A 23107-nucleotide genomic window follows, 5' to 3' on the forward strand; every position below is an offset into this window, starting at 1 on the left:
TAAACTTAGATGAGGGAGAAACAGTTTAGCTAATGTCAGCTTTCATTAGCATTACAATTTGTTAACTCATTATATTTTTCACTTTTCATTCTTCATTTCTGTTTTTTCTGGTAATGACCTGTTTTCTGCCATAATTTCTCTCTCTCACCAAACTTCTATAGCACCTCCTCAGGCAAGATGGCAAATGTCTTCCACTGTCTAATAGCACAACCCAGGACTCAGTGTAGTTCCATGGGATACATGGTCCCACACAGAATAACCAAATAGCTTTCCAGGGGATGTTCCCTCTTCTCTCATATGCGTCTACTGTGCTCATGTTATTTATACAAAACAAATACACCCATAATGTTACTGTTTTGCATAAATTAAATTCTGTCATTGTTCTTCTTTCCTAGAATTGGGTATGCAACAGAAAGAAAACCCGTGAAACAGTAGAATTTGATACTGTTCAGCTTCGTTATGCTTGGTACTGAGGCCAGAGCTTACTAATTTGAATGTGCTGTACTTTGTTAACTACCTTAGACGTTTTCTACCTCCGCATACATCTTGAAAGGAGTTAAAGAGCTGTATGTGTGGAGCAGTCAGTGTACATTGGGCTTCATCCTGCACCACTGATGTCAATGGCAAATATTCCATTGAGTTCACTGGGCTGAGGAACCAGCAGATTGTGGTTAGCTGAATTTTTATATTCTGGGATTTTTAAAGGAAATGGTCTTTTCCCTCTTTTGAACCTGTAAATATTTTTTCACATGCTAGGTGAGACCTAGGTGCTGCACCATTTAAGTCCCACTAAATTAAGCAATATACAGGTTTTGTGCTGACCCTCAGCACAAAGACAAATGTCATCCTTTATGAAATGTGGACTCTAATGGATACTTTTCTCTTTTTTTTAATTATGCATAAATATTTTTTGTGCTTTGCTTTGTCCTGCCTTTAGCACATAATGGACAAAAGAAGGCGGGAAAGGGAGATGAAGACAAGGGTTTCAGTAACAGGGTCATATGTTTACTATGGGCAGCATTTGTATTGATTGATTAATATTGATTATTTTGCATTGTAATAAAAATAGGGAATTCTGGCTCCCCGAGGGAGGATCAGAAAGGATGGTCTAGTGGGTAGGCCAATGGACCAGAACTCAGGACCTGGGCTAAATTCCAAGCTCTGCCACAGATTTCCTGTGTTACTTTGGTAAAACATTTAACCTATGCTGTGCCTCAATTTCCCATCTGTAAAATTAGGTCACTACCTCCACGCCTCATTAGGATCTTGTGAGGATAAAATCAATTAAAGATTGTGAGGTGCTCAGACACTGAGGTGATGTGGGCCATGTAAGTACCTCGACAGAGAAGAATTGGTGACACAATAGTGTTTGCATGTTTTATTACAGTTTACTTGGGTGAGGCTCATATTTAAGATGACTGTGCATTATAATACATCATGCTTTTTCAGTTTGCTAACAATCTCTATATTCTCAAGAAGAACACGCAAGTTAGAGCTGCATAAGATGCTTAGTCTCAAAAAGCATCCGTATTCCCTTATTCAGAAAAATTCTGTAGGCCTGCTATATGCACTTGAACAAAACTGCATGTTGTCATGTTTGCCTACAGAAAAACCTGCTCCCAGTGGAATCACATCCCTCTTTGATTTCAGTGGGACAGATTGGGCAAAATGAAGGAAAAACCGTAATCACAAGTGAAACAAAGGAAGATGCATTGAAATGAGAAACTGCGCAATTTATAGCAAAACAATTTCTTGTTCACAATCATAAGGGTTAGAATGAAAAACATTTTGGAACAAACACATTTCTTTATGTCTTTGAAGCATCACTAATGAGCAAACTAGAAAATACAGTCACATTTCTAATGAAAAAGAACAGGAATTAGGATGGAGATTTGGGGCCCAGTCACACACTTGTTACTCAGGCAAAACTTTTGATGAAATCAATGGGATTTTTCCTGTGAAAGGAGTAAAGGACTGGGCCTTTTTAAGATTGTATGTTGAATTCTGCAAGGTAGTGACAATACATTTCGAGTACATGCTCTGGATGTCTTTACCTCTCTAAGATGTGACTGTACCTGAACCAATGAAGCCACTACCACCATGTGGATTTTCTTCCTAAATAGATAAAAATGGGCAAACTGTAAGTTAGAGAGGATTCCTTCTATCAGCTTCACTTCTTTCTTTTGTGCTTTTTGTCTTCGAGCTTCTTTAAAAATGTAATTCCTATTTCTGTCACATCGTCCCCCTTCAGTCTGTCCTGAACGAAGGTAACTTCTGCCACTAAGTGAACCTGGAGAGAAACAGGGCTCGTCACTTCATTTAAAGTAATTTTTCTTCCTTTTCTTCATTTAGTTCATCCAGCTGTTTATTCCCACCACAAGAGGGGCCCCTTTCTAAAGTTTCACTATAAAGGAATTCTACAGAGATCCTTAAGAATTGCACATCACATTTGAGTTAAAATTATGTTCTCCTTACACACAAATTTCATTCTGCTAACAATATGCCAATATTTTGGTTAGTAGTGCCTAATGTCAGAATGGTGTTTTTGCTTTTTTCTGAGGACGTGAAACATAAAACAGGTGAGCTTCATATTGTAATCTCAAATTTCCCCCCACCGTGAAATAACACTTCCTTTAATACCCTTATAAAATATCAGAATCTTGAGATTGATTTACAGCCCTATACATAAAACTTTCCATTCTTATGGTACCTAGGAAATATATATTATGTGGCAAATTAGGTAGCGTTTGTAGGAAAGAAGATTGTGGACAAAATTCATCCTTGGTGCAGTTCTACTGTCTTCAGTAAAGTGATACCAGAGTTGAATTTGGCCCTGCAAGTTCAACATGATGTGAGTTATGGCTTCTTTCTTTTTATTCTTTTCTAAAAGCTGAGATTTGAAAATAAAATATGTAATGTTTTTGATGTACCATAATTTAATTATTATTTTACTGAGCCAAATTCTTCTCTGTTACACCAGTGTAACAATGGAGCAACTCCATTTATTTGGATAGAGTAATTCTGAATTTACTGTGGTGTAAACTGAGAGCATAATTTCACTTGGTATATTTGGTGGGGTGCAGGAGTTGCTATTGCTACGTCTGATACTGAGATTAAATATTTATAAGTGATATTACATTTACTGATCCTGTAGTTTCACTTTCCTATATCTATAAGTAACAACAGATATACAAAAATTCAGTGTCCAGTTCTTTACCATTTCCAGGGCTCCTCTAATAACACCACAAAGGAGGTTACAGTAGCAAAGTGAACATCGTCCTGCTGGGAGCTCCTCCACAAAGTCCACTAAAGGGTTCTTGTCCAGCATTAAGAAGAATTCATTTTCTGTTGTGTTACTGCAGCTCACACTAGGGGTAATCCCAAGGTACATCTTGAACGCAACCTGTAAAGGGACAAAAAATGTGCCACTTGAAACTATTGCGTGTAAAACAGGCTAGAAGCTTTTAGATGCTACATTCTATTGTTCAGTTTACCAATGAGAACAGCAGTAAGGGCTGAGGCCAGCAGAGAATCCGGGAACTATGACTGGCTCCCTGACAGCTTCCCACTCTGCTGTACCCCACATAAGCTAGACACAGCAGAGAATGTGGGCCTATATTGGATTCCAAATAGTGTAATAAAGGGGCACTGATTCCCTCCACATACCGTGGTTTTACTCTGGGGTCACTCCATTGCCTTCAGCAGAGTGACACTTCATTTATGCTAATATATGTGAAATCCAAATTGGATCCAGGATTTTTAAGTATATTTCTGTAAACACTGATCATCGCTCAAGAACTCCCATGATCACCTCCTATGTATTTCTGTTTCATTCTCATGTGAAGCTACAGTCAAATAACAGGAATGATAATGGAGATTGTGTTTTTATTTGACAACAGAGCAATACAGATTCATAATACTGTCGATATGCAAAATCTGCTTCACCAGTAGCTAGTCCCATATGGGTGTATTTGTGAGGAAGGATATACAGTGACATCATCACTTTATCTAGGCTGCACTAAACCAGACACTGGCTGGGTATCTTTCTTCTCAAGAGCTCCTCCCTAATACATTGCTATAAACTGCTGCACAATAAACAAAGCCTCATTTTTTGTCTCTTTTGTGGAAATCAAACATGGATGGTATCCAAACCATTCTGAAATTCCTTATGAACCGGAAAACTGCCATTGGTTACAGTTTTATGGCTCTCCTGACAGTGGGAAGCGAACGTTTATTTTCTCTCGTTGCTTTCAAGTGTCCCTGCAGCAATGAAAACTTCATCTATGGTTTGGTATTTCTCTTTGCCCCAGCCTGGGTGTTGCTAGTTATTGGGTATTTCATGAATAGCAGGATGTGGAAACTTTTCACAGGCTGCTGTTTGAATCCCAGGAAAATATTCCCCAAAGGGAACAGCTGCCGTTTCTTTTATGTCTTTGGACAAATCACCTTAAATGTTCTGATAGCTCCTGTGATGTGGCTTTCTGTGGCTTTGCTCAATGGAACTTTTTATGAATGTGCCATGAGTGGCTTGAAATATCCAGGGTACTTAAACACACTCTGCAGTAACAAATCTGTCAGGTGCTGGGAAGAGCTGAACAAAGTAGCTTGTGGCAAAACCACCATGTCCTCTTCGGAGAGTGAGGAATTAAAACTGACGCTTCAAGCACAGTCTCAGGTAAGAAATACAGAATAATTGCTTTGTTATTTAGAGTTTTGTATTACCTTTGCATTTAACAGCATGAGATCCTAACATCAGGTGCTAACATAGTAATTTAAAATCAGAATGCCTGTACAATGCAACAAAACAATATCGAATTGGTGAGGGGCAGATTCTATACACTTGCTCAAGTTGAGTAATGTCTTTCTCCTCAAGTAGATCACTGAAATCAACACGAGTAAGAAAATTGGAATCAGAAAGTTTATTTCTTTAGTGGAAGAGAGTGACTCTTGGGAGAAGAATGTATTGCATTGCTAGAGAAGGCTGAAGTAATTAAAAAGTCAGATCTCTAGGATGTCATTTAGTTGAAGAGATACTATCAGAGTTTTAAAAAATTCAGTTACAGATTTTAACTGTGTTACAAATAGCATCTTAGATTATTAAAACCAAAGCTATTTTTAAACAGCTGATTTCCTGTAAACAGTTTATAAGGTGTGACAAAGTTCCTGCTCTACCTTGGTGGGTCTTGCGCTTATTGGCAGATTTGCTCACCTTGGAGCTTCACGGCAGCCCTCAGCTTGGCCGTTCTTCTGAACCCACAGTCCAGGTCGACTCCTGTGTCTGACCAGGAGTTGGGAGGATTTGGGGGGAACCTGGGTGCGCCCTACTCTGGGTTCCAGCCCAGGGCCCTGTGGAATGCAGCTGTCTAGACTGCCTCCTGGAACAGCTGTGCGACAGCTACAACTTCCTGGGCTACTTCCCCATGGCCTCCTCCCAACACCTTCTTTATCCTCACCCTAGGACCTTCCTCCTGGTGTCTGATAATGCTTGTACACCTCAGTCCACCAACACTCCACGTTCCCACTCTCAGCTTCTAGTGCCCCTTGCTCCCAGCTCTTCACACGCACACCACAAACTGAAGTGAGCTCCTTTTTAAAACCCAGGTGCCCTGATTAGCCTGCCTTAATTGATTCTAGCAGCTTCTTCATTGGCTGCAGGTGTTCTAATCAGCCTGTCTTAATTGTGTCCAGAAGGTTCCTGATTGTTCTGGAACCTTCCCTGTTACCTTACCCAGGGAAAAGGGACCTACTTAACCTGGGGCTAATATATCTGCCTTCTATTACTCTCCTGTAGCCATCTGGCCAGACCCTGTCACAAACCATAAAATTTTGTTTAGAGTTAAAAAAAAAAAACCTTCCCTGTTACCTTACCCAGGGAAAAGGGACCTACTTAGCCTGCTCTCCTACTGCTACCCTCTGGCCTGGGCTTTTCTTGCTTTTTGCCCCTGCTTTCGGCTTCCCCACCTCTCTCCCTTTTTTTTTCTTTTTGTTGTTTTTCTTTCTTTCTCTGCTGTTGCTAGAGTGGTGGCCGGCTGCCGGTGGCTGTTAGTCCCTCCGCCCCTGCCCGCCCTCGGACGCTGCTGCCGCTCCAGCTGAAACCCCCCCCCGCCAAGAGAGAGGGGGCCTGCTGACCTGCTCCCCTGAGGGGGAGAGTGGAAGGACCCAGCCCTCAGACCCAGCTGCTTGCTGTTTATTTGTGGACCCGTCTCCAGCTGAGAGAATTTCTTATCACCTGCTCCGGCATCCCTGGAATGTTGGAGCTGTGAAAAAGAAAGCCTGGACAAGGAAGAAAAACAGCCGTCTACTGGAGGAACACCGCCCGGGGAATCTACAAATCGCCGTGGAGTGGGCCCAAGACTGAATAACTTTCGAACTGTGCTGTCGTGTTGGGGGAGGCCTTGACTGTGTCGTGACTGTGTTTGTAAGGACACAGGGGGTGTGGCACGGAGCTGCCCCCCGATCCATCTGTGTCCCCCCCACACTACTATCCTCATCACTGCCCCCTCCATCGTCATTTCTGGCTGTTTAACATCTGCCTCTGGACTTAGCTGCTCGCCCTGATTCCACCGTGTGGGCCAGAAGCACTAGCCAACCAAACAGGACTCTCTGGACAAGCGTACAGTGGTTCATGTGCCCCATCCCGAACTGCCCATCCCACAGTCTGTCCCTTTTTACCTGACCCCAACTCCAGTTAACTACCTGCCACCGCCCCCATTGGGGCATCGGCAATGGAGGGCACCGGGGTGACCTCCGCCGCTGCTATGCCCACCGCCTCCCCAGACTCTAGGGGAGCCCCCGCAGCTGGCGGGAAAGGCCAGGGCAAGAAGAAGGGAAAGGGCCCCGCTAAAACCACCAGGCCCTCCGTGGCAGGGGCCACCCCCACTGCTGCGGCCCCGCCACCGACCACGGCGTCCCTCACCGCTGCCCCCTCCACCGGCTCTGCGGGTGTCCCTCCCTCACCCCCCACGACGTATGCCAGGGCAGTGGCAGCCCCCCCGCCTGCCACCTCGTCATCTCTCCCGCCCACCACCTCCGCCACCATCAACAATGGCCGGGGCCCCTTTCCCACCATGACAAGGAAGCACGGTTTCCGATGCCTCCTGGTGCCCGCCTCGCCCCACGTGGAGACCTACGTGCGGGCGTTGGCGAGGGTGGTGGGCCATTGTGGCAGCCTCCAAAATGTATGGGAAGGTCGTCTTCTTCTTAGCATCAGAGGCTGCCTCCCAGAAAGCGGTAGAGAGGGGCCTGGCGGTGGGGGGGGGTGTTTGTCCCCCTAGAGCAGCTGGAGGACCTGGGCGTCCGCCTGGTCCTGACCTCTGTCCCTCCTTTTCTCCCCAGTGCTGCCCTGTTACCCGCCCTTTCCACCCTGGGGAAACCTGTTTCTGTCATCAGCCCTCTCCCGTTAGGCTGCAAGGACCCCACCTTCCGTCACATCTTTTCCTTCCGCCGGCAAGTGCAGCTTCTACTGCCATCAGCGGCGCATGACAGAGAGGCGCTTGAGGGGTCCTTCCTAGTCCCCCACCAGGGGGCCTGTTACCGGGTGTATTTCTCCACGGGGGAAGCCCTGTGCTACCTCTGCCGGGCGTCAGGGCATGTCCGGAGGACTGCCCCTTAGCCCGGCAAGGAGGGGCACCTGGGATCCCTGAAACCCGGCAGGACATCGGCCCCGTCATTGCCGACGCCCCTGGACGCCCGATACCCAAACCTGCCCCCCCCTCTTCGGACCACCACTTCTCCCGCTCAGGCCCAAGGGGCACCTCCCCTACAACGCCCAGACGAGCGGGAGAGCCCAGCCGTCGCTGCTGACAATCTGGCAGGGCCTATGGAGGAGGGTGTGGCAGAGATACCACCAGGCATGGGAGAGAGCCTGCCCCAGGGAGACTCTTCCCTCCCTTATGCCGCCCCTTGTCCCCCGCCCAAGCCCCTGAGCCATCGCCTTTACCCCCTGATATGATCCCTGCTAACCAGCCCCCAGATGATGCCATGGAGGGCTGGGCCCTAGTTCAGAGGAAGCGAGGCAAGCGAAAGGCTTGAGCTCCGCCTCATCTACCTGAGGTGGAGGCCCCCCGGAAGACCAGGAAGGGGGGCACCGATGCCGAACCTTCCGCTTTGCCCACAAGTGCGTCCCATCCACCGGTGTCAGCCAGGAAAGACGTGGTAGCATCGGAAGGTAGTGTCTCCCCTCCACGGGAGACCCTCCCGTCCGAGACCCTCAAGGAAGCCCCTTCTGTCCTGACACTACCCGAAGCCCCCGTGAACCCCAAGGCAACCATCATGGCGGGTGCCAGCGGGGAGAACCCCGGGGCATTCTCTCCTCCATTTTTGAGGAGATCGAGGCCCTAGATCTGACCCCGGTCGCCCAGGGGGAGGACGACCTTTTGCCAGAAAACCTCGATTTGGGCGACCTCACTCCACCCCTCTTTTCGCCATGCTCCCTCCTCCTAACTGCTGTTTCTGCTCCCACCTCTGAGGAGCCCCTGGACTCCTCCATTGACCCGGCCACTGATGGCACCCCGCTGACGACCACCGAGCCTGCTCAGGTGACAGCCGGCGCCACGCGGCCGGGACACGAGCCGCCAGGGGCACCCCCCGTTGGTGCGGAGCAATCGATTTCCTTTCCGGGCAGGGGACCAACAGAAGATAATCCACCTCCTGATGCTGTAGCCGCTAAATTCACCATAGAGCCTGCGCCCGGTATCACTGAGAGCTCCCTCCCTACCCCCTTAACCCTCGAGCCTGATCGGGAGGCGCCATCATCCAGCTGCTTGCCTCCCGAAACCCAGAACCTCGCCTCTGCCCCTGCCTCTGCCCCTATCCCTATCCAGTCTACCTCCTGCGATGTTATCGCCGCCCCCGGAGCTGTCTCCTTCCCTTTTCCAACCGATGACCCCCAGGGAGCGGCTTTTGCGTTCTTCTGCCCCGACCCATTAGGGGCTGCTATTTTCCCTCCACCGCCCCCTACCGCCCCAGGGTTTGAGACGGGCCTAGAAGCTCCAGCCCATTAGGCACTCCGTCGGGGGTCCGCACCCTGCTTGTCTGTTTTAGTGGGCCACGGGGCTGCACCAAAGGCCCCGCTGGGGAACAACCGGGAAACCGTAACCCCCCCCCCCCCCATGAGCTGTGAGGAGAGCTGCGGAAGTTTTTAGAGGATGTCCATGGCTCCCGCAACAAGGTACAGCTTGCTCTCCAGCGATGGGGGGATTTTTTTCAAATCCTCCAGGCCACAAGGGCCCTCATGGGGGAAGGTAAAGGGACAGGGAAGCAGGATGCCGCGGCCTACTGGTGGGTCCGCGTCTTCCGTGACCAATTACTCCCCTATGGGATGGGTTAGGGACTGTTGCGCGGCCCGCTGGGGGATGCGAGCATCCCTGCCAGTGAGGATCCCTCCCGGCCCTCCCCATGACACCTCTCACCATCGCAACGTTGAACACCCGGGGTTGTAGGATGGCTCTCCGCAGGTCCCAGGTGCTCTCCTTCCTTCGGGGGGAGGGTACTCTGTGATTTTCCTGCAGGAGACCCATACGGATCCGACCGCCAAAGATAGTTGGTGGCTGGAGTGGGGGGACAGGGTCTATTTTAGCCATTCCACGATTCGGCAGGCTGGACTGGCCACCCTGTTCTCTCCCGACCTACGGCCCGAGGTGCTAGGGATCGCCGAGGCCGTGCAGGGTTGCCTGCTGCAACTCCAGGTCTGTATAGAGGGGCTTGTGGTTAACCTCGTTAATGTCTATGCCCCGACATCAAGCCCGGAGCAGCTGCAATTCTATCAGCAGGCGTCCGCCTTCCTCGGCACCTTAGATTCTCACGAGTGCCTGGTCCTGGGGGGGGATTTTAATACCACCCTCAAGGAGCGAGACCGCTCGGGGACCTAGCAGTGCCTGGCCACTGCAGACACCCTCCGGGAGATAGCTGAACATCACTCCCTAGTGGACATCTGGTGTGACCACCACCCGGATGACACTTCCACGTTCACCTTTGTCCGGGTGGAAGCCCATCAGTCGAGCCACTCCAGGTTGGACCGCATTTATCTATCATGCTTCCGTCTCTCACGAGCCCACTCCTCCAGCATTCGGCTGGCCCCATTTTCTGACCATCACCTAGCCACCATGAAAGCCTCCCTCTGTGCGGAGAGGCCGGGGCCGGCCTATTGGCATTTTAACAACAGTCTGTTGGAGGACGAGGGCTTCGTGACGTCCTTCCGGGAATTCTGGCTGGCCTGGAGAGGGCAGCGGCATGCCTTTCCCTTGGCGCGGCGATGGTGGAACCTGGGGAAGGTGCTCGCCTGGCTTTTCTGCCGCAACTACACCTGGGGCACCAGCCGACGGAGAAATGCGGCGATAGAGCAGTTGGAACGGGAGGTCTTAGAGATGGAGAGGTGTCTGGCCGCCAACCCCGAAGACCCGCTCCTCTGTGGAGCGTTCCGGGAGAAGCGGGAGGAGCTCCAGGTTCTCGAGGACCATCGGGCCTGGCATGCCTTTGTTCGATCCCGCATCCGCCTCCTTCGGGAGATGGATCGCGACTCCCGCTTCTTCTATGCCCTGGAGAAAACGAGGGGGGCCAAGAAACACGTCACCTGCCTCCTGGCAGAAGACGGCACCCCCCTCACGGAACCGGCGGAGATGTGCAGGAGGGCCCGAGCCTTCTACGCAAGTCTTTTCTCCCCGGATCTGACCGACCCTAGCGCTTGGAGAGTGCTTTGGGAGGAGCTCCCTACGGTCAGCGCGAGCGACCGAGACCGTCTAGAGTTGCCTCTCACTCTGGCCGAGTTTTTGGAAGCCCTCCGTCATATGTCCACTAATAAGTCTCCAGGCATGGACGGGCTGACCGTGGAGTTCTACCGCGTATTTTGGGACGTCCTTGGCCCAGACCTAGTCACCGTCTGGGCCGAGTCTCTGCAGAGCGGGGTCCTCCCTCTCTCGTGCAGGGGAGCTGTGCTCGCCTTATTGACGAAGAAGGGGGACCTCCGCGATTTACGAAATTGGTGTCCCATCTTGCTCCTCAGCACGGACTACAAAATCATAGCAAAAGCAATCTCGCTGTGGCTAGGGTCTGTGCTGGCGGACGTGATCCACCCAGACCAGACCTATACTGTCCCGGGTCGCAGCATTTTTGACAACCTCTTTCTAGTCCGAGACCTTTTGGAACTCGGGCGGAGAGACGGTCTGTCGTTCACCCTCCTGTCTCTCGATCAGGAGAAGGCGTTCGATAGAGTAGATCATGGGTACCTCCTGAGCACCCTGCGGGCGTTTGGATTCGGACCTCAGTTTGTGAGTTTTCTCCGGGTGCTGTACGCCTCCGCGGAGTGTTTGGTTAGGCTCAACTGGACCCTGACCGAACCGGTCAGCTTCGGGCGAGGGGTGCGGCAGGGGTGCCCCCTCTCGGGCCAGCTGTACGCTCTGGCGATCGAGCCTTTCCTCTGTCTCCTCCGCAGGAGGTTGACGGGGTTGGTGCTGCGGGAGCCGGAGCTGCGGCTGGTCCTGTCGGCGTACGCCGATGACGTCCTCCTCGTGGTCCAGGACCCGGGCGACTTGGCGCGAGTGGAGGCATGCCAAGCCATCTATTCAGCAGCCTCCTCCTCCCGAGTCAACTGGGTCAAGAGCTCTGGCTTGGCGGTGGGGGGCTGGCGGCAGGTAAGCTCCCTCCCACCCGCGCTTCAGACCATCCGGTGGAGTGCCGGCCCTCTGCTCTATCTCGGCGTTTACCTTTCTGCCACGCACCCTTCTCCGCCGGAGAACTGGCAAAATTTGGAAGGCGGCGTGATTGAGCGGATCAGGAAATGGACGAGGCTACTCCGATGTCTCTCCCTCCAAGGGAGAGCGCTGGTGCTCAATCAACTAGTCCTGTCCATGCGCTGGTACCGGCTCAACACCCTGGTCCCGGCCCCGGGTTTCCTGACCAACCTCCGGACATCGATTCTGGGGTTCTTTTGGTCAGGAACGCACTGGGCCCCTGTAGGGGTTCTTCATCTACCCCTGAAGGAAGGAGGACAAGGCCTGAAGTGTCTACACACTCAGGTCCGTGTCTTCCGCCTCCATGCCCTACAGAGGCTCCTCTATGGTGCAGGCAGTTCGGCGTGGAGCACACTGGCGCATGCCATCCTGTGCCGCGTCTGAGGGCTCCGATATGACTGGCAGCTCTTTTATCTCCTTCCGGGAGGTCTTCCGCGAGACCTCTCCGGGCTGCCGATCTTCTACCAGGACCTCCTCCGGACTTGGAAACTGTTTTTAATGACCAGGTCCATGGCAGCCACCGAGGGGGTAGATCTCCTCGCGGAGCCCCTGCTACACAACCCCCAGCTCCGTGTGCAGGTGGCGGAGTCCCGCTCGGTGTGCCAGAGCTTGATCCTGGCAGAAGTCACGAGAGTCGGAGACCTCCTGCACTACGACCGGGGAGACTGGCTGGATCCCCTGATGCTCACCCGGCGCATGGAGCTCTCCAGACCTCGTACCCCCCAGCGCGTACTTCAGGAGGTGAAGGCCGCTTTGCCGCCCGCTGCTCGAGCTTACCTCGACCGGGTCCTGCTTGAGGGCACGCCCCACCCACCCTCTACCCCAGGCCTGCCGGACTTTTTAATTGGACCCCTGCCCCACAGATTCAATCGACCCCCCACCCCTTCACTGCGAGCCGGCTGCATGAACTGCAGCCGGTACGCTTCCAAACCGTGCCAAGGAAACATCTATACACGCTCGCGCTCCACACCCTTCACGCCCTCACCCTAGTGTCCCGCCCCGACACAAAGTGGCGAGACCTTCTGCCACCTTTGGAGAGTGAGCAGCCCCGGTGGGCCAGCCTATATTCCACCTTGGTTCCGAGGCCCGTCGGGGACATCAGTTGGCAGCTCCTTCACAGAGCTGTGAGCACGGGCACATACTTAGCACAGTTCACCCCCATCCCAGATACTTGTCCCTTTTGTGGTGTGAGGGAAACCCTGGCGCACGTATATCTGGAGTGCGCCAGGCTGCAGCCCCTGTTCCAGCTCCTCGCAAATCTCCTATTACATTTTTGGTTGCATTTTTCCCCTCACCTTTTTATTTATGCACTCCCTATCCGTGGCCTCACAAAGTCATGGGATCTCCTAGTTAACCTCCTTCTGGCCCTGGCTAAAATGACCATCTATAAAACCAGAGAGAGGAGGTTGGCCGATGGAGTTTCCTGTGACTGTGGGGCCATTTTCCGATCCTCGGTCTGTTCACGTATCTGGGCGGAGTTCCTCTGGGCGGCGTCCACCGACTCCCTTGAGGCTTTTGAGTAGTGGTGGGTGCTGTCCGAGGTTCTCTGCTTGGTGTCCCCGTCCGGGTCCTTTTGTCTGACCCTTTGATTGGGGGAGAGAGTAAGGGGCCCCAGCCATTGCTGCTGCGGACACCACCACCCTAGAGGGGTTTTTTCACACATGGGTGCATGCGACCCCCACCCCCCGAATTGTCCACCCCACAGTCTGCCCTTCTTGTTGGGTGCTTTCAGAGGAGGGAATTGCTGGTGACACTCGGGCGTGGCGCCAGGTAACTCGAGGGGGTGGAAGACCACGAGAGTCGAGGAAGCCCCCCGCTCTGGGCCCGGACAAGCTTGAACACTTCCCTCCCCTGAAGCTAATGAGAAAACAATTGTGATTGGTTGCTGTGTTACACATTGCATATGCTGCTGTTTTTACTTTGTAAGTGTATTATGCAAATAAAAACATCTTTTGCTTCAAAAAAAAAAATTACTCTCTTATAGCCATCTGGCCTGACCCTGTCACAAAGGCTTATTTCATTTTGCATTTCTCTCATCTCAGATAATGAAAATGGACTAGTTAGTTTCACTTCTATATGAAATGTTTTTATTATAGGAAGGAAAATAGAACTATAACAGTTACAATGAAATAACAAAAAACATACAAAGGTAAAGACATATTACTCACTCATATCCCACAATTCTATTTTATGTTTGTTCATTGCTTTGTGATATAAGAAAACTCAGTGAAAAAGAACTAAAGAAATTAAAAAGAGAAAGGAAAGGAGGGAAAGATGCATGTCAAGTTACTGCATCCCAAGCAGAAGAAATATCCTGCAGAGTCAGAAAATTATCATCATTCAACAGTCACATCAATCTATAACAGTTGCCAGTGCTGGAGACAGGTTAATTTTCAGGTCCTCATGCACTGGAAGAATCCTGCAATGTATGGGTTACAAACAGTGCAGGGGGATATTTTATTGTTCAGAAAAATCAGAGTCCAGAAAATTAGAATTAAAAGCTTGGACGTGTGTCTATTGGTCTTAAGTTGCATATATGGGAAACAGTGAAAGTTATCTAGCTAGCTGATTGTGCATGAGCAGCTAGATCATAGAAGCACAGAGTTCCCCATGTCAGAGGGGAGCACTGAAGTGGTAAAAGGATGGATTATATGGGAAAAAATTCATGTCACAAATTCTGCCAGGTAGTACCAGCACGATTTGAAAATAAGCAAAATGAGGCTGTTCTTTAAACACCTCCCCTCAAATTTTTTAGTCAATAAAAAAACAAATGGTTCATCAGCATGCTCTGTTTCACACATTTCTGTGAGGAAATTGTTTATATATTTCTCTCAGGTAAATATAGATTTTACCTGGTAATTATTTATACATGACAGGTTGCAGATCTCCATATCATCACTATTAGAGCTCTCTGGAGAATGACAATTCCATTTTACAGCAACATTTGAGGTCTTCACATTTATGAAAACACACATTTTTGCACAATGGAATTCTGTCAGCTGAGCATTTCAATTTGGAAAGGCTGGGGTATGTCTGTGTGGGGCTGGTGGTTGGAGCACTGGTCTGTGAGCTGCTGGTTGAAATCCTGCAGGAAAGGATTGGTTTCTACAAATTTCTCAATAAAAGAAATGTTGACAACAAAAGTTTTTAAAATGTCAAAACATCCTGTTTTGACATTTTTAGAAGGAAGTTTTAGGTTGTTTGTTTGAAATGGCTTTTGTTTTGAAGTTTTAGTTAACTTATACTAAAACAGATCATTAAAAAATTGAAATAAAACATTTTGATTAACCTGATACACACTCCCCCCATATTATTGGTGTTGTGAAAATTTTTAAGCTTTTAAATTAAATTTTTAAATTTTAAGAAATGTTAACAACAAAAGTTTTTAAAATGTCAAAACATCCTGTTTTGACATTTTTAGAAGGAAGTTTTAGGTTTTTTGTTTGAAATGGCTTTTGTTTTGAAGTTTAGTTAACTTATACTCAAAAAGATCATTAAAAAATTGAAGTAAAACATTTTGATTTAACCTCCTCCCATATTATTGATGATTGATACACACTCCTCCCATATTACTGATGTGTGAAAATTTGTAAGCTTTTGACTTTCCATCCCAATTCAGGATGGGAACACTTTTTGAAATCTCAAAAATTCTTGTGGGACAGGAAAACGATTCCCCACCCAGCTCTGGTGCTAATTTGCCCTTTTCTCCCTACATACATTTTCCTTGGAGTGATGAAACACACTGAGCAATATCAAACATGTTATACACCCGTATATTTCTGTGTTGAAGTCTGAGCAGCTGAGACCTTGATACCATCTTCTCTAACCTATTTGGTGAGATGGGTTTATATAAATACGACACCATTCCTGCAAGAGGGAAGCTTCATTTTTAAAATAATGCTGTGCATTTTTAAAATGCTTTGGCTGATCATTTTGACTTTTCTACCAGCCAGTTAAGAAAACTATAAAAGACACAGGATGGTCTTGTGGTTAAGGCAGTAGATTTGGATGAGCTGGATTCACTTCCTGTAACTGTTAACCAGTCACTTAATCATTCTGTGTGTCAGTTCCCCATTGGTAAAATAGGATTAATATAGTTCCTTTCTCCCACCCTTTATCTGTCTTCTCTATTTAGACTGTAAGCTGTTTGAGGCAAGGACTGTCTCTTACTATGTGCATGTACAGCACTTTGCTCAATGAAACCCTTATCTCAGTAGGGACCTCTAGGCACGACAGTAATACAAATAATAATTTAAAAACCACACAAATCTGTGGCAAAATACAAAATGTAGGGTATTCAGTATTCTTGATCCTCACTTATGGCATATATGTATTTGTTTTTTCTCAAAATACAGAACTCCTGTTGACATCAGTGCAAGTTTTGGGTACAAAATGAATAAAAAGAAATATGCAATATTGATCTACACTGTGGCTAAGAGATCCACATTGAGGCTGGGAAAAGAATACTGTATCCTCAACATGAAGAACTGTGACTGTCAGTTATTTCTGATCTAAGTGAAATTTAGATTCAGGGGTTTTTTTTTAAGTGCATGGCTTGTTTATTTTCTTTTCCAGGTTCTAGGGTGGTGCATCATAGTCACTACAGCTCTTTTGTCTCTGTTAACCACCTGTTGTGCCAGGTGCCAATCTAAAATCAGCCACCTCCAAATGAAGTTCTGGAGGATCTACATAGAGAAGGAGAGAGAACAATTGGAACAACTTTTCCAGCTATATTCTACCAAACTCAGTGAACGAAACCTGACGAGCTTTTTTGAGAACAAAGAACCAGATGCCTTTCCTATGCCAACCTTCCAGGCCTGGGAAGATGCTTCTCAACTCTACTCTTTCAACAGCAGCGAGCAGCACTACAGCACCCTTCATAGACTGGTCGAAGATGGCAAGAAAGACATCAGTGAGGAAAGAGAGACAATGCTGGACTTCGTAGATGGACAGGAAATAGTATAGCTAACAGCCATGTTCAGTCTTTTTAAATATTTTGCTAATGTGATTTAATTTTAACAGTCTTAATCTTTATATTTTGCTGCCAGTGGCCTCTCTTTCTCCATTCTTTCTTTCTCTCCCAACCAGTGGCATGCCATCTATGAGTGCAACACACACATTGTATGCCCAACCAACTGTGCGCCATCCAACTGGCAACGCAAATCCAACCTGTGGGATGATTCCGGTCCGGCTCCAAAACGGCATCCTCTGCACACTGTGACCTTGCACACCCCATATATGTGAGGTCATGCTGCATAAAGGATGCCATTTTGGACTGCCTATGGCATGCAAATGAGTTGTTGCATCATGCCATACTAAAACTGTCATGGCACACCATCGTTCCCAACTATATGCCTGCTCAAGAAAGGTGGAAAGAAAGTTCTTCTGTGCTTCAGACTCCTAATCCAAACCTCACTGGAGTCAATGGGAATCTTTCAGTTGACTTCAGTGGGCTTTAGATCAGGCCCCAACAGTATAAAGAATTCAGCATAGATTTTGATAAGATGATTTGTTCAACGTCAACAAATGCAATAGTTCTTTGTGTACAACATATAGCATCTCATATCATTTAAATGAAGAAAATATCAAAGGTGGCTATTTAATTTAAATAATGCATTATTATTATTTTTCTCCCATTGGAAGTCTGGGAATCCTTCCTGTGTAATGGTAGAAAGTTCCCATTTCTGCTTCTGGAGGGTTCTGCAATGTTGGGACTTAAACATGTCTCTGGTGCAGGAATGTAGAATCTTGTCTGTTGTTGGCCTTGGTCCAGTGGAAAACTGAAGAGGTCAGAGGAAATTCCACATATATAGAGAACAAAACATTTTTGTGGTAGGCTGATTTTATTGAGTGTCTGCAGCTGCTAAAATGTTGGAAAGTTAAAATAAATCTGGGGTGAGATAAATTAGCAGTCAGAGTACAGGTGAGGTGACTGTGGTATCAAGGTTCCTAATAAGTGCATTAATCACATAGCGCTGTGATTTCTCATAAGGATTTTGAATTCAGAACATGGGTCACAACCACATTTTCCCTTCTCCGGAGTTTTTAGAAATATTGTAAAAACTGAATGCAAAGCAGCCATCAAGCTCTTTTCCCTTGGGTGACTGGCAGGCTTTTATGTAGCATGTTACCATCAATCTCCCCGATCATGAAAGAGATCATATTTCTGCACAGATGAACTGTTTTAAAATCAGGTTTCAGAGTGGTAGCCGTGTTAGTCTGTATCAGCAAAAAAAATGAGGAGGACTTGTGGCACCTTAGAGACTAACGAATTTATTTGAGCATAAGCTTTCGTGAGCTACAGCTCACTTCATCGGATGCATTCAGTGGAAAATACAGTAGTAAGATATATATACACGGAGAACATGAAACAATGGGTGTTGCCATACACACTGTAACAAGACTAATCAATTAAGGTGGGCTATTATCAGCAGGAGAAAAAAATCTTGTGAAATGATAATCAGGATGGCCCATTTCAAACAGTTGACAAGAAGGTGTGAGTAACAGTAGGGGAAAAAATTAGCATGAGGAAATGGTTTTTACTTTGTGTAATGACCCATCCACTCCCAGTCTTTGTTCAAGCCTAATTTAATGCTGTCCAGTTTGCAAATTAATTCCAATTCTGCAGTTCTCATTGGAGTCTGTTTCTGAAGATTTTTTTGTTGGAGAATTGCGACTTTTAGGTCTGTTATTGAGTGACCAGGGAGGTTGAAGTGTTCTCCGACTGGTTTTTGAATGTTATAATTCTTGACGTCTGATTTGTGTCTATTTATTCTTTTGCATAGAGATTGTCCAGTTTGGCCAATGTACGTGACAGAGGGGCATTGTTGGCACATGATGGCATATATCACATTGGTGGATGTGCAGGTGAACGAGCCTCTTATGGTGCGGCTGATGTAATTAGGTCCTATGATGGTGTCCCTTGAATAGATATGTGGACAGAGTTGGCAACACGTTTTGTTGCAGGGATAGGTTCCTGGGTTAATGTTTTTTTGTGTGGTGTGTGGTTGCTGGTTGTTGGTGTTTGTGAGACTGATTATCCTCATCTTGTTGTGTGAAGATCCTGATATGGGCCATTAGTAACAATTAGCAGCAGCTTTCAGGAAGAAAAGCTAAAGCAATTCTGTGATACATATTATCACACATCAGACCATTCTCCTTATCTACTCATTGCTAGAGAGCCCATGAGCCAACTTCTCTGTGGTAGTAAATGGGCATGGCTTATGTAAAGTTTTAACAAATTATGTATACCACATATGTATATGTATAAAGATTTTGGTCCTATAAAGCACAATAGTGTACAAAATAATGGCTGCACATCATAAGCCAAATCCTCCCGTCCTTATTCGGTCATAGAGTCAGCTCAATACTGTAGAAAATTATGCATAAACAAATATTCATACAACAACTGGAAGTTCATTTTAACATGTCCCTTTTATTTGCTTTCCACAAACATTCACACAATTAATTTTGTATTTACTAGACTGTTCCTGGTAAAAGAAAATATTGGGATACTTTATATTAGTACTGAAAGTGTCTGCCTGTAGCTTTCTAGATACAGATATGGCTTTCATTGCTATAGTATTTGAGCATCTCTTTACAAGGCTCTTTTGGGATTTGAGAATCTTCCAATCAGGAGGCAGAATCAATATCCTGTTTCTTAGGTGACAAGTCTTACTTTGTGAACAGCAAATGGTAAACAGTGAATAAGTGAAGGAACAGTCATGTTAACAGTGTGTGAGAAATTCACAGGTTGAACTATATTTGTATAAACTATTCATTGAATAATTTCAGTTAACAAATTAATGCAAATGGAAGTCTCTTAGTGGATAATTCCTGAGTTGAAAAGGGGCTTAAATTCATTGAATACACTATTTGCTGAAAATAGTTCACCCAGTTCTATTCAGTCTTCGCTCAAGCAAAATTCAACTGTTACCAACATGAGTTCTGCATAAGGAAGCACTACAGGGTACAGCCCTAAAGCTTGTGCTTATGCGAGAAATCCATATTGAAACAGATCCTCAGTCAAACCCACAGCAAGTGTGGGCTTTTGTGCTTTGGATGTTCTGTGAGCAAAATAATGGATGGTTCACACAGTCTTCAGACCACCTAGAAGGCTTGTGGAGGAAGCAAGGAATGCATGTGTACTTTAAAGAAATCAATTTTGGGGCTATTGCCCTGATTCAGGAAAGCATCCCTGTTCAAGAAAGCACTTAACTTTAAACATGTGCTTAAGTCTCATTGAAGTAAATGAGATTTAAGCACATGCATGTACTTAGGTCCTTTTTCAAATAGGCCTAAGCACTGATTTGTCATCCAAACACCATATCTGTGTTTTGACAGGAAATGTTGATGAGCTCCTTCACTTTCTAACAAGTAGGTGAAGTACAGAGACTTCCAGAAATTCAGATACACATTAATGAATTTTGTCTTACTACACTAATTTTAGATTACAATTATTTAACCTGGAATGGTTGATATAGAATGTGTTAATCTTTGAAAAACTGGCCATTCCTTGAAAGTCATAAAATCCACAGGGTTTAAGACCAGAATGGACCATTAAATCATTTAGTCTGACCTCCCATATATCACAGGACATTAAATTTCATCCAGCTATCCCTGTATTGAGCCCAATGACTTGTAGAAAGCACACAGCAAACAAACCTTTACAACTATAGTCCTATAGTCCAGTCCTTCAATGTTTACGCTGAACTCCAGGGGATGGGGGAGAGGTTGCCTAAAGACTGATTAAGGACATCAAGAATGAACACTTAATTAGAAAAATGTATTAATTTTGTCTTCAAGGGCTTTTTTTTTTACATCAAACAGATTTTCTTTTAGCATTTAACAAGGACAAGTCACGCCTGACCAATCTGATTGCCTTCTATGATGAGATAACTGGCTCCGTGGATATGGGGAAAGCGGTGGATGTGATATATCTTGACTTTAGCAAAGCTTTTGATACTGTCTCCCACAGTATTCTTGCCAGAAAGTTAAAAAAGTATGGATTGGATGAATGGACTACAAGGTGGATTGAAAGCTGGCTAGATTGTCAGGCTCAACGGGTAGTGATCAACAGCTCGATGTCTAGTTGGCAGCCGTATCAAGCAGAGTGCCCCAGGGGTCGGTCCTGGGACCGGTTTTGTTCAACATCTTTATCAATTATCTGGATGATGGGATTAATTGCACCCTCAGCAAGTTCGCAGATGACACTAAGCTTGGGGGAGAGGTAGATAAGCTGGAGGATAGGGATAGGGTCCAGAGTGACCTAGACAAATTGGAGGATTGGTCCAAAAGAAGTCCGATGAGGTTCAACAAGGATAAGTGCAGAGTCCTGCACTTAGGAAGGAAGAATCCCATGCACCGCTACAGGCTGGGGACCAACTGGCTAAGCAGCAGTTCTGCAAAAAAGGACCTGGGGATTACAGTGGATGAGAAGCTGGATATGAGTCAGCAGTGTGCTCTCATTGCCAAGAAGGCCAAAGGCATATTGGGCTGTATTAGCAGGCGCACTGCCAGCAGATCGAGGGAAGTGATTATTCCCCTCTGTTCGGCACTGGTGAGGCCACACCTGGAGTGTTGCATCCAGTTTTGGTCCCTCCACTACAGAAGGGATGTGGACAAATTGGAGAGAGTCCAGCGGAGGGCAACGAAAATGATTAGGGGGCTGGGGCACATGACTTATGAGGCGAGGCTGAGGGAACTGGGCTTATTTAGTCTGCAGAAGAGAAAAGTGAAGGGGGATTTGATAGCAGCCTTCAACTACCTGAAGGGGGGTTCCAAAGAGGATGGAGCTAGGCTGTTCTCAGTGGTGGCAGATGACAGACCAAGAAGCAATGGTCTCAAGTTGCAGTGGGGATGGTCTAGGTTGAATATTAGGAAACGCTATTTCACTAGGAGGGTGATGAAGCACTGGCATGGGTTACCTAGGGAGGTGGTGGAATCTCCATCCTTAGAGGTTTTTAAGGCCCAGCTTGACAAAGTCTTGGCTGGGATGATTTAGTTGGTGTTGGTCCTGCTTTGAGCAGGGGATTCGACTACATGACCTCCTGAGATCTCTTCCAACCCTAATATTCTATGATTCTATGTACAGAAATGGATACTCAGCAAAATATAATTCACTAGGAGTAAAATTTTCTGAAGTGCCTCATCCTGGACAAGAAGCAATGGGCTTAAATTGCAGCCAGGGAGGTTTAGGTTGGACATTAAGAAAAACTTGCTAACTGTCAGGGTAGTTAAGCACTGGAATAAATTGCCTAGGGAGGTTGTGAAATCTCTGTCATTGGAGGTTTTAAGAACAGGCTAAACAAACACCCGTCAGGAAAGGTCTAGTTATTACGTAATCCTGCCTTGAGTGTAGGGAACTGGACTAGATGACGTTTTGAAGTCCCTTCCAGTCCTACACTTCTATGATTCTATGATCCCACTTTTCTAAGTGATGTAGACACTCAGGAGTCAAAATCTCCTTAATGCCTTAGTCCCTGAATCACTTTTGAAACTGGGACTTAGTCTCCTAAGTCATTTAGGCACTTTTGAAAATTTTACTCAAGCCTTTGCTTCTCTCTCTGTACTTTATTTTTTTTCTCAAAACATCTTTAGTTTCATTACAAATTGCTATTTGGCTACCGGGAACCTTCTGCAGAAAATCACTTGAGTGTTCCTCAGTTTGAAGCATATTTGTTCAATTAAAGTTGACTATGGCACACAGCCCACAGAGTCCTGCAAGCAGATGCCTCAAACTCTGTTTTTATGAAAATTGTCTCTAACATAAACTTTCAGTTGCAACATCTCCCTGCACGCACTTTGCTGGCCCTTGGGGCAGAAAAGATGACTGAAGACTGAAAATTCATCCACGGAAAGTTAGTAGGACTTACCACTTTTACAGATAATTTTGAGATCAAAGTATATTAGAAAAATTAGCAAAACCTCATTAATATCCCAGAGAGACAGGTGTATGCCATCATTTCCTTTTAAAGGTTCAAAAACTGAACCAGAGATGTTAAGGGCTAGAATGTAACTTTGCAATATACCCAGGCTAAAGGGCAGCTCTTAGCTGAGTCTAGTTTGCCAACTTTCTAATCGCACAAAACCGAACACTCTTGCCCCACTCCTTATCCAAGGCCCTGACCCTGTCTCCCTTCTCTGAGGCCCCGCCCCCTCACTAAGGCCATCCCCCCTTCCCTCTGTCACTCACTCTCCCTCACCCTCACCCGCTCATTTTTATCAGGCTGGGGCAGGGGGTTAGGTACAGGAGGGGGTTCGGGCTCCGGCTGGGGTGATCGGGTTCCAGGGTGGGGCCAGAAATGAGGGGTTCAGTGTGTGGGAGGGGGCTCTGGGCTGGAGCAGGGGGTTGGGGTGTGGGCTCTGGGGTGGGGCCAGGG

The 23107-nt window shown here is 46.9% G+C and overlaps 2 protein-coding genes across 2 annotated transcripts in view; one reads left to right on the top strand and one right to left on the bottom strand.

Annotated features, from left to right (window-relative positions):
- Positions 1–1219: 1219 nt before the first annotated feature.
- Positions 1220–23107, bottom strand: part of TRAPPC3L (trafficking protein particle complex subunit 3L) — a 45700-nt gene continuing 23812 nt past the window's right edge. Inside the window, exons 5-6 of the mRNA XM_007057427.4 lie at positions 3218–3403; positions 1220–2290 (exon numbers count right to left, since the gene is read on the bottom strand). Coding sequence (XP_007057489.1) covers positions 2171–2290; positions 3218–3403 — 306 coding nt within the window. The 3' untranslated portion in view covers positions 1220–2170. The remainder of the gene's footprint in view (positions 2291–3217; positions 3404–23107) is intronic.
- LOC102937488 (calcium homeostasis modulator protein 5) lies at positions 4134–17952 on the top strand. The gene is made up of 2 exons (XM_007057426.4): positions 4134–4675; positions 16302–17952. Exons 1-2 carry the CDS (start codon positions 4136–4138, stop codon positions 16689–16691), a joined length of 930 nt encoding a protein of 309 aa, XP_007057488.2. The 5' UTR covers positions 4134–4135; the 3' UTR covers positions 16692–17952.

This window comes from Chelonia mydas, chromosome 3 (assembly GCF_015237465.2).
Source record: "Chelonia mydas isolate rCheMyd1 chromosome 3, rCheMyd1.pri.v2, whole genome shotgun sequence".
In the NCBI taxonomy this organism is placed as follows: Eukaryota; Metazoa; Chordata; order Testudines; family Cheloniidae; genus Chelonia; species Chelonia mydas.

What these genes read in the sequence shown, in the direction of transcription:
- LOC102937488 (XM_007057426.4), top strand. Translation starts at nt 4,136, where the DNA reads ATGGATGGTATCCAAACCATTCTGAAATTCCTTATGAACCGGAAAACT. An exon ending in CGCTTCAAGCACAGTCTCAG is followed by an intron (nt 4,676 to 16,301) that starts GTAAGAAATACA and finishes TTTCTTTTCCAG; the next exon opens with GTTCTAGGGTGGTGCATCAT.